Here is a 10,543-nt window from a genome sequence, read left to right as displayed (position 1 = left end):
CAAGTCCTCGGCTCGGTCGTTAATGACTAGATGGTGGTGATTTGTTGGGATGCAGAAGCAGGGATCTGAGGATGTAACACTCCGTGGCTAAGTTTAGCTGCAACTGTCTGTCTTCAAGCCTCACAGGTGGCCTGTGTGCAAAAAAGGTGCTGCCGCCTCCTTCCTCTTCAGCGTGGTTCTGGCAGGCTCTAAAGTTCATCACGCCGCGTGTCTGCTGTTACAAAGAAACGGTGAAAATGAGAAGAGGAGGCTGACTGGGGAAAAGGTTAATCATGCAGAGGAATAATGGATGAAGTTTGACAAATACGGCAGTAAAACGGACAGATTTCTTTTAACCTTTATGGTGTTGTGAGGGAGAGGGGTTATGTGTTGCGCCTGCCTCTCCCTGGACTCGTCCCAGCAGCTCTTTTATCTCGTTGTCGTACTCGACCCATTCAGGCACGATCCTCGCTGCAGCCATCAGCTTGGGCTCTTTGGTCTTTGGGTTATTGCACTGCGGCGGAGAGAAGCAGACGGAAACGCATCACTCACACTGACCGGTGGCACTTTGTCCCAACCCGCCGGATCCCCGGCACTGTCTGCGTCAGGCATTAACGTCTGATTTGATTTCCAATTTTGTTAAAAAGACATTAAGCCCGGCCTCGTGGCTGAAGTGGTGACCTATAGCATGATGAGACGATGCTTCCTATTCCACTTCACTGGAGCTTGTCCCGTAATTCCCCACATTAGTTTAGGACTCAGCAGGGATGCTCCTCGGTTGCCTCCTAAATGCCAAGTGCCTTACAAACATCAGAGGTTGGGGGTATGCTCAAACGCTCATGTTTCTGCTGAAAAAGATTTAAAAGACATCGGGACCCACCAGGTCTATGGTTTTAGCTGTAGCTTTAGAAGAATCATCGCACCACGTCTCGCACCACAACCAGTCCTGAGGAAGAGACTGGATGGCCACCTGGTGGATCATGTTGTTGGGAAGGTCCTGAAAAAACAGCGCAGTAACACCTTAGAGCTCGTGCAGACACATGATAAGATCTATGTTCCATTAGGGCTGGGCAATAAATCCAAAATGTATCGTTATCGAAAGTTCTGACTGACCGGTATCGTTTTCTCCGGTCAATAAATTTGATAATAAAAAAAGAAAATGTGTGTGTAGGTTGGCGATGGTCATGCCCCTTTAAGAAGCGGTACCACTTCGAGTCACGTGATGCGATTAAACATGATGCACGTGACGGCCCATGTAGTGGACAACTTTAGTTTCTGCGCATACATGTAGTCATCGTCCATGCATCCGGGTGAAATCCTCCAGATACCGCGATATTGATTTTAGGCCATATCGCCCAGCCCTATGTCCCATAATGCAGCTGGGTTCATCAGCGTACCTGGTCCAGGTTCGACAGACTGTTGGGGTCTTGGCTCAGAGCTTGGTACTGACCACGTAATCTGTCTCCTGCTGCGATTTTACGGAATTTCTTTAAATCAACTACATACAGAGCGCTGCAAGAGAAAACATCTGCTGTGAGTACGTTAAAGGTCTGGACCACTGATCGTTGACTTCTCTGACAAACAGTTCACGTAATCAAATGTCCTTTAGCTTTGCTCGGAATAAACTGCACAAACAATTCATTTGCAGTACGTGGAAAACCAGAACACGAACATTAACTAAAGACAAACAGGCTTTTAAACCAAAGAGTCACAATTCACAAAGATCCAGTTCTATACTCTCGACCTTTACGGCCTCTACACATGCTCCAACGGACTCATGTAAAATTAAATATTGTACCAATCCTGTTTGTATCCTGTAACTGGATTATAATCTAAAATTTGAAAACTCTAAATTCATAATGCAGTTTTATTTTGTTCTGTTTCTGAAATCAATCCAGAAACTGCTTCTTGGTGCAATTCTATCTCAATCTGCATCGTTTTGATAGTACGGGCTTCGTTTGGGAACGGACTGGGTCCGTTTTGGTTGGACTAGATCCAGCGAGAGCAAAACGCTCCTAACGCTTCAGCTGGACTTGAGAGGTGAACTTCTAGGCCTGATTAATAGGTACTATAAAGAAGGCTTTTAACAGTCTAGATCACCATGGTAACCAGTTTAACAAAAAACCTGCTACCGTGTTTTTGAATAATACGTTCAGAAAGTGAGTCTTTGCTTAGAGCAGGGCAGGGTTGAACACCTTTGTACTCTCCACCCTTTTACTCCAAATGCTGAAGGAAACATGCAATAAAAATAAAGCGTTAAGAAAAACAGCGACTGTGTGGTCGCTGAGCTGCACCTGGCTTGAAACTGTTGCAGATCCAGTTTAAAAGGTGGATGCACAGATTTGCAGCATTAATGTAGCAAGATCAAAGCTCAAATTTATTCTACTTATTGGTTCATTTTGCATCCAAATGCATTGAATCAATGCAAACAAAAGCATAAATATGTCTTCACTAATTCAGTTTCTCCTGGTTTATTCATCAGTTTTAGTCTCGTCACTGACCTTTGACATTTTGAGCTGATTTCACTTCGAGGTTTAGGAATTTAAAGGTGCATCTGGAAAAGTGTTTCTTTTCTGTGAAAACTCATCTCTATACTCGTCCCAGACTTCTCTTATAACAGCCTCCTGTGGACCGAGGTGCTTGATAGGTCTACAGTACACCGTGTGAAAGAAATCCCAAATAACACACGCAATTACTCTTTTTATGGGCACAGAGCCTGAAGAGCACAGCTTGAGTAAACAAGAAGGTTGATAACCGTCATCATGGTACCAATTTCTCTGATTGGACTTTTTGCTTTTGTCAAAGCAGCTAATGGAGAGATCTGAATTATCTGAGGACTATAAAAGAAGATTCTGTCAGAAAAGATGCAACAAAATGTTTTTTTTTTTACCTTTTTCTGTTCTCATCATTCCTTTTTTTTTAAACATATGTTTGTTTAGTTTTTTTCTTCCCCCTTTGTTCCCTTTACCCCCCTTCCATCAACAGTATCCAACACAAAAATATAATGTACATATGGCAGGTATTAAAATACTACTACTAATAATAATAATTAAAATGTTAATCCTAACAGATTCAAGGTAAGTAATAATTTAAGATAACAAACAATGCAAGCAAATAAGAGAAAAAAATAATATTAATTTAATAAATAAATAAATAAATAAAATTTTTAGGTTACACAGTATATTCCCAACAACACGTCAGACATTGTTCATCATTGTCTAGTTATCTTATTCACCCCTCGCCCCCCTCCAAATCCCCACTCCTCAGTAGATCCAGAAATATCTTCCAAATGTTATAAAATTCAGAGGCCTTCTCTTTAACAAAATAAGTCAGTTTCTCCAGAGCTAAACTCGATGTTACGTTGTTTAACCAGTGGTTAAAAGAGGGGCAACCAACATGTTGGTTGTTCTCATCATTCTGTAGAGAACTTAATCTGTTATTTCATCCACCATCTGCGTTTTATCTGAAATCCGTAACCAAGGAGACAAAAAGGGCTTGACTCACCTGATGTGGTACCTCCTGTGTCCAAGATGCGAGGCCCAGTAGCCGCTTTTCCAGAAGCGGTACCCGTCCATCTCTCTGCGGCTATCGCAAAAAGGTGTGTAGCCATAAGGAGCGCCCTCCAAGTCTAAATCCCTCAACTCTTTCAAATCAGCTCGAACTATCTGTGAGAGGAAGAGGGGGGCACTTTGATAATTCCTAAATATGATTGGAAACACTTCAGTCAGACTCCAAATCCCATCAAATCTTCACACCCGCAGCGAGACTCGTTGGACATTAAAGCTCGCCGTGTGGCTCCATCAGCTCGATTTGATCCCTTACCTGGTCGGCGTCCACAAAGATGATCTTGTCCACGGCCAACGGGAATAGAACATCCAGGAAGAGGATCTTGTAACCCCAGATAATCCGCTGCTTCTCTGTCTGCTGGTGGAGCCAGCGAGGCCACTTGTACTGAACTAACTCGAACTGAAAGCCGTAGGACTTGGCCATGTGGGAGATGGTCTCCTAACAGGTCCAGAGCAAACAGCCAAGGTTAATGAGCCCAGAAGAAATCAGCAGCATGTTTACAGAGAAAAAGAAAAACACACTTTGAAAGAAGGGGAGAGGTAATTCTTGAGGAACCAGAACTTGACGGGTGTGTTTGTGTGCCGAAGGACGGACAGCATCATTATTCTAGAAGGAAACAGGAAGGAGACGGGATTAACAAACAGGATTGAAAAGTTAAATAACAATTAGAGAGAAACGACCGACCTTAGAAAGCGTTCGTACAGATGACCGGAGGCCACGGAAAATATGTTCAGAACATCCTCCTTCTTGTCTCCATCATCCTTCCTGGCGCCGCCGCCTGTGATGCTGCAAATGAACCCGTAATAGGTGAGGCTGCTGCGCTGTGATTGATGTCCGTTTCTCATAAAGCAGCAATAAATCGATACTGAAGCCGTGGCCATCACGTTTCCATAAAGCCACCAGTAACGGTTATAAAAGCAACACTTTCATCCCAAGCATGCAACACTGCAGCAGCCGAGGTGTTTCATTATTATAAAATCTGAATAACGGTGAAGAAATTACAGTTTTAACTTGATGTCAACAGTCTCAGGTCCTGCTGGTGCTCATTGAGGGCTATACTCATGCTTACCCTCACAGATACCTGAGAAACATTCCCAATAACCGCTAGATGATCTGCAGTAAACAGGATAGTTATGGAAGGCAAAACGCAGCCAGATTTGCTGCATTTAATTGTGCAAAAATTCTGGAGCACCTTCTAGGAACGGATGTCCTCCTGTGAGACATGTAGAGTTGTAAATAGAGTTTTTCAGTCCACCTTCTGTCTAGTGTTTAAAGCCGAAAGGAAGTCTTGCAGGTTTTTTTTTTGTTTTAGACACTTTTTGCGGCAAACAGTGAAAATACCGTCTTCCATTCAAGCCAGTCAATTACATATCGTGTAGTAGAACCACAAAGAGGTAAAATAACAATGCAGTTTCAATTTGAACCATTTTAAATACATTTCTGTGTAAAAGTTGTAAATAATTTACAAACTCATGAGCTTACGGAGTGGCCTCAATTCAGAGGAATACTTTTAATCCAGCAGGACTGATAAGCTAATGGCTAATATGAATGCAACTGAGACCAAAGTGAATTACTGTTTTAAATGGCTTTAAACCCCCATCTCCTTTTGATGATCCCTAATAAACCTTTAAACCACCCGCACACTGCTGTTTACAGACATAAAAACCACCACCACCATCAGAAAAACACAACACTTCTGGTGCATCCAGGAGTCAAGTCCTGCAGGAACATTCCTACCATAATAAATACATACTGTGAAATAGATGCTAGTGTATAAGTTTAAAGAGAGCACTGGCAGAAACTGCTGCTACATTTGAGACACATCTACTGATGTTCCAAAGGCTGACACCAGTTTTCACTTCTGATCATCTGATACTGACCTAGACTAAAAGTAAACAAAAACTGCATCGTATCCCTTTAAAATTGGTTGTTTCGGTCGATTAGTGAGCCAAAATTAGCTGTAAACTCATTTTCAAGAGTTCAGATTGTCCAGAAAGGGTAAATTGTGTGGAAGGTCTGGTTAAAGGGATGGAATGTGAGCCTGAACTTCACACCAGCGAGCAGGACAGAAAAGACCAACAGCAGCTTTATTTGTTGGTCAGAGATGACCTCAAAAAGCAAAAGTTATAAAACCCAGAACAGCAGAAGATTGAAGCAGGATCTAAAGGACACGGCCCTGACTCATGAAGGCATTAACATGCCCTTAAAGAGCAACGGTTCAGGATTCAAGGCACATTTAGTGGACAGAAATCAGGACTTGTGCTGGAGGGTAGATGTGTCTGCAGTCAAACTGTGTGTCCTTGTCTGTAACAGACTGCTGATGAGGGAAGGGGTGTCTCTCCCATACTCAATCACAACCACAGCCTCAGCCTCGAGGCTACAGGAAGACACCAGGGAGAGAAAGGGGAGGGGATGGTGAACAATGCCCTCTAAAACCAACTCCCTGACAAGCACCAGCTCGGCAAGTTACATCACTGTGAGATCAACTCTGCGATGGACCACAACAGCAAATGGGTTTTAGTTTATTCATTTGGAAAATGTTATGAAAAATCTTCTTCCTGTGTTTCTAAAACCAAAGTGTTTCTCTATTGAGGGAAATTCCATCTCTATTGTTGAGCTGTTGGCTTCTGGACAGTCCAGTAAATATTGATAGGGTCTGGGGACACAGATAGCCTAAGATGACTAAGCCGGCCATTATGAAGAGCCTTCAGCCCAACAATGGGGTCCCACAGATAAGCAGATTTACAGGGTCAGGTGAGAGCCCGTTTGGCTGGATCACACCAGATAATCTGGACCTTTGGAAAAAGCAGCAACGCTCCAGAAAAACCCACACCGGACTAAACTTCGCTGCAGTTCAACCCCATAAATCTGTAGATTGGACACATTTTTTTGTTTCTTCGTTACGAGGACAATGTCTACAAAGACATGCACCAGATTTAGCCACTGGCTAATTTCCATCTGCAGTCCCCAGAGTAGGTGAACACATAAAATGCAAAAACAAATCAAAGCCATTAAACATAGATACAGGGTCACAAAATGCAGAGTACTTACAAATAAGGAATAAAACAGCATTACGCCCTCATTTATATTAACACTCAGCTTACTGATCATGAATCCATTTAATCTGAAATAAACAAATAACATTCATGTTTATATGAAAACATTCTTACTAAAAAGAATTTGGGGGCTTTGCAGGAAAAACATTATTGAAGTTATTGCAGTTTATAAACCATCAAGAAGCCTGTTCTAATATTTTTTTACTGGTGGGGTGGATGAACTTTTTCTGGAACGTTCTTGCCACATTGCTTGAACTGCTCTCCACACAACCAATGAAAACCAATAAATGAAAAGTTTTGTCAAAAAGATGATATTTTTAATAACCCACCGGAAACATACAGTCCAAGGTAAACCTGATTTTTCATTGTGAATGTCTCGTTCTTAAGTAAAAGTTCTACAGTGAAATATTCACAGAACAGTTGAACGTCTCAATCATGGTGGAAGGAAGGTAACAGATTTCATTGTCAGCTGGCTGCAAGTTTTCAGGTTTTATGCTTTCCAAAAGGCTAAGGAGGGAAATAATTACTGTTTACAATCTGTGAGCCCATGAGGTTGCCGAGTCCACGCCAAGCTAACGCAGCAGCACCGGCATTTGTAATTTGAATTTGGCAGGCAAAAAGCTCCAGAGTTGTGAAAATAATGTAAGCCAGTAAACAGGAGCGACCCAGAAGTTATTTCTTGTACCCTAAAGAAGTCACATCATCCTTTTGTTTTACTCTAATATCTGGTACAGAAGGCTTAGAGGCTAACATTGAGCAAACAATGCTAACAGTGACTTAGAAGCAAATACCATCAACTTGATATTATGGTGAAATGAATGTGTGAAGTGAATAATGAGTAAATTGTGGCATTTTATTTCCTTTAATGAGTCTCTCAGAACTTTTTAACAGCAAGCTAACAGCAAGACAGTAAACAACTGCACTTCCTTTAATGCTGGAGGCAAATTACCATAATAAGTGATCTGTACCATTAAACACCAAAGAGTGCTTACTGTGTATGACTCGTCTTCGCCTATAATCTAGAATCTTCTGGTGCTGATCCGTAACTGGCAACAGCCATGAAACTCACTGAACAGGGGTGAGATGGTCACCTTTTGTTCACAAAAACTGTCTGCAGTACCCAAATTTGACCACATGATGTCGTTCTTACTTCATTATTACACACTGCACCTTTATTGATAGGATTATTATCCATCCATCCATCCATCCATCCATCAAACTGCCATCTGACCATCCCTCCCACACCTGCACATACACATCTATGTGCACAAATCTCAAATTCTTGGCTCAGAGCGGTTCAACAGTAAACAAAGCCAGAGCCGAGCTACATATACTAGCTAGCATACTAAACAGTTACATGGTTAAGTAGGTTTGTTACGTTTGAAATGATGGAAGCTAAGGTGCCAAAAAAGGGGTTGAAAATGTAAAACTGTTCTTGAAAAGGTTATGGCCAAGAAAAAGCAGATGAAGATCAGAATAAAAGCAGTGTGCATTGATGATGCATTTGAACAATGGTGTCAACTAAAGAAACAGAAAGGGCTGCCATGGTGTTTCTATTTCTTCTTGATGGGTAAGACAACATTATGTTTTTATGGTTGTTGGACAGTATCCAGTACATCCAGCATTCTTCTGTATTCTGTAGGCGTGGCTTTAAATCGGATATCGGTATCGTCCCAAATATTTCATATCGGTGCAGCACTAAATCTAAATATAGCTTGCTCAAGCAGCTTTTTCCAAGAACTCCTACCCTACCTTTAAACAACAGGTTCTATATATCTGATTCTGTTACCTTTCTTGACATTTTCCACCAGAAAGGTCTCCACTAACACCAATCTTCTAGCCCTACACCCAACTTCTTAAATTCAACCCAAGTTTCTATTCAGACTTAACTAATGGATAAATACACATTGCGCACATCTTATTGTGGTATTGATAACCATAAAAAAGTCATACATCGCTCTCATCCACCAAAAATATTTACTCGAGTAGCACAAGAAGCAACAAAAAAAATGCATGCTAAGTTTTATGTGTTAGATGGGTTCAGGCAAGACTGCCTACCTTTTCTCAAAAGTGCTCCAAACACTTCACACAGCAAGCATTAATTGAGGAGAAAGGACCACACAGTTAGGAAGTGCTGCGGGAAACACCCAAATGCACACACATACCTACAGAAGCACATATTTTTTGCAAGACTGGATCTTACAGCATAATATTGCAGTCTTGATCCTGGGGAGGAGTAAAATCTCCTGAAACCGCATCGTATAATAAATAAACGGGTAATACATCAGCATAACAACTTTTAAACCCTGGAGGTGGTTTAACTGTGACATACCTTACTATGGAGTCCCAGATGCCTTTGCTTTCACTAGTTTCACTTAAAAGATCCTCATTGATGTTCTCTGCTTTTTTCTGCACCTGTGACCATAAAGAGGACGCGTAACTTTTTCAGCTCTACAGATTTGATCAAACACTGACCAAAGATGTTCTGGAAAACAGTTCAACAATCTCATGAACTTCACAGCGTTTAATATAAATGACACATCGCTAGAAGAGATTCTCACCTTGACTTTGATGATTTTACTGTGGAAGCTGTTGAGGACAACTATAACATCACCTGCATCAGCCGGGGAATCGGTCCCATCATGACTGAAAGATGAAATGAAAAGGGGTAAAATCTTTAAAATGTTGTAGTCCGATTTTGAAGTAGACTTTTATAAATACAAATATCACACAGAAAGAAATTCAACCTTTTATTCCTTTAACAAACTAAAGATTATACTCTAACCCTTCATGAACTGGAATCATTAAGGAAATAAATAAAATTTAATTCTTTACACAGCTGCTTTAAAATACACTACTAACATTTTACATCACATCACAAAAAGGTAAAACATTAAACTAGAGTAGGATGTGTCAACCAGCAGTGTAACAGGGATCCTTCATTTTGACATCACCACTTTGTGCACCTTTAAAATGTAAAAAAGAAAGTTTGGATCAAATCAATCTGCATATTCTACGCACAGCAAAAGCTGCACAGCAGGCTCTAATAATGGAGTCGACCGCCTTTAATGGACGGAGCGCTAACTGTCAGAGGGAGTACGTACTTAAAAGCGGATACTGGGACAGCTGCCAGGGTCAAAACCAGACCATATTCATTACCCTCCATCATCGTTAGGAATCACCTCACCATTATTTTGCCCATCACTACTTCCCAGCCATGCTGTATATACTGGTAGATTTAATGAGAAAGTCTGTACAGTATTGATTGTGTAACACAGCCTTCCAGTGTAATTGTTTTAGGACTGATTCCCCCAGCAGACAATGTATTTTGGCAGACACAATCTGCGAGCTCTAATGGTGGAACACGATGGAGCGAACTTGAGGCGAACTGACTATGATGCACCGCAGGCCATTACAACCCCAAATGCTCACAAAAGGCAAAAACTCTAACCTTATCACTATGATAAATGCCCCCACCGCAGCGAACCCGAGGCAAATCCCTCCCCACCTTCAATAGCGCTGCTTGGGTTTCCCCCTTCTGCTGTCACCGGTGCAAATCAGCCTTTAGGGCTACTGTTGGAAAGCACCAGAGATCAATCTGTATCCCTGCAATGTGAGGAGGAGAGTTGGTCGTCTCATTCATCGCTGTCAGGGCAAAGCGCGGCGGCGGCGCGGACTGCGAGAGGAAAATGCACACTCTGGGACTCGGGAACACAGACGCTCCCAATAGGCTCTGATCGGCCACCTAACCAGAGCAGAGTGCCGCTAACCACAAGAATAATGACACTGCCAAGGTGAAAAATGACATCACCTCTTAGCTTCACCTGGAGGATTGGGGGATAAATCTCAGTTGTCTGATATGATTGCGGAGGAACCGAGGGCTGTATGTGTCCTAAATCTTGTGTGAGGCTAGCCAGAACGGATGAAATCTGTGATTTTAG

The 10,543-nt window shown here is 41.9% G+C and overlaps 1 protein-coding gene across 10 annotated transcripts in view; it reads right to left on the bottom strand.

The window, feature by feature from the left end:
• Positions 1-26: 26 nt before the first annotated feature.
• uggt2 (UDP-glucose glycoprotein glucosyltransferase 2) overlaps positions 27-10,543 on the bottom strand; it is a 47,717-nt gene continuing 37,200 nt past the window's right edge. For 3 of the 10 annotated variants that reach the window (XM_070544448.1, XM_070544447.1, XM_054746887.2), the window contains 11 exons: positions 9,164-9,248; positions 8,935-9,017; positions 8,768-8,848; positions 4,231-4,332; positions 4,068-4,152; positions 3,802-3,984; positions 3,484-3,644; positions 1,377-1,491; positions 860-976; positions 337-493; positions 27-214 (listed from right to left, as the gene is read on the bottom strand). In XM_070544448.1, the coding sequence (XP_070400549.1) occupies positions 189-214; positions 337-493; positions 860-976; positions 1,377-1,491; positions 3,484-3,644; positions 3,802-3,984; positions 4,068-4,152; positions 4,231-4,332; positions 8,768-8,848; positions 8,935-9,017; positions 9,164-9,248 (1,195 nt within the window). In that variant the 3' untranslated portion in view covers positions 27-188. Of the gene's footprint in view, positions 215-336; positions 494-859; positions 977-1,376; positions 1,492-3,483; positions 3,645-3,801; positions 3,985-4,067; positions 4,153-4,230; positions 4,333-8,660; positions 8,685-8,767; positions 8,849-8,934; positions 9,018-9,163; positions 9,249-10,543 lie in introns of those variants that run through there. The other 7 variants (XM_054746881.2, XM_054746883.2, XM_070544449.1 and 4 more) reach the window with 6 other exon arrangements.

Source organism: Nothobranchius furzeri, chromosome 14, assembly GCF_043380555.1.
Source record: "Nothobranchius furzeri strain GRZ-AD chromosome 14, NfurGRZ-RIMD1, whole genome shotgun sequence".
Classification (NCBI taxonomy): Eukaryota; Metazoa; Chordata; class Actinopteri; order Cyprinodontiformes; family Nothobranchiidae; genus Nothobranchius; species Nothobranchius furzeri.
This window is presented reverse-complemented; position numbering and strand designations above follow the sequence as displayed.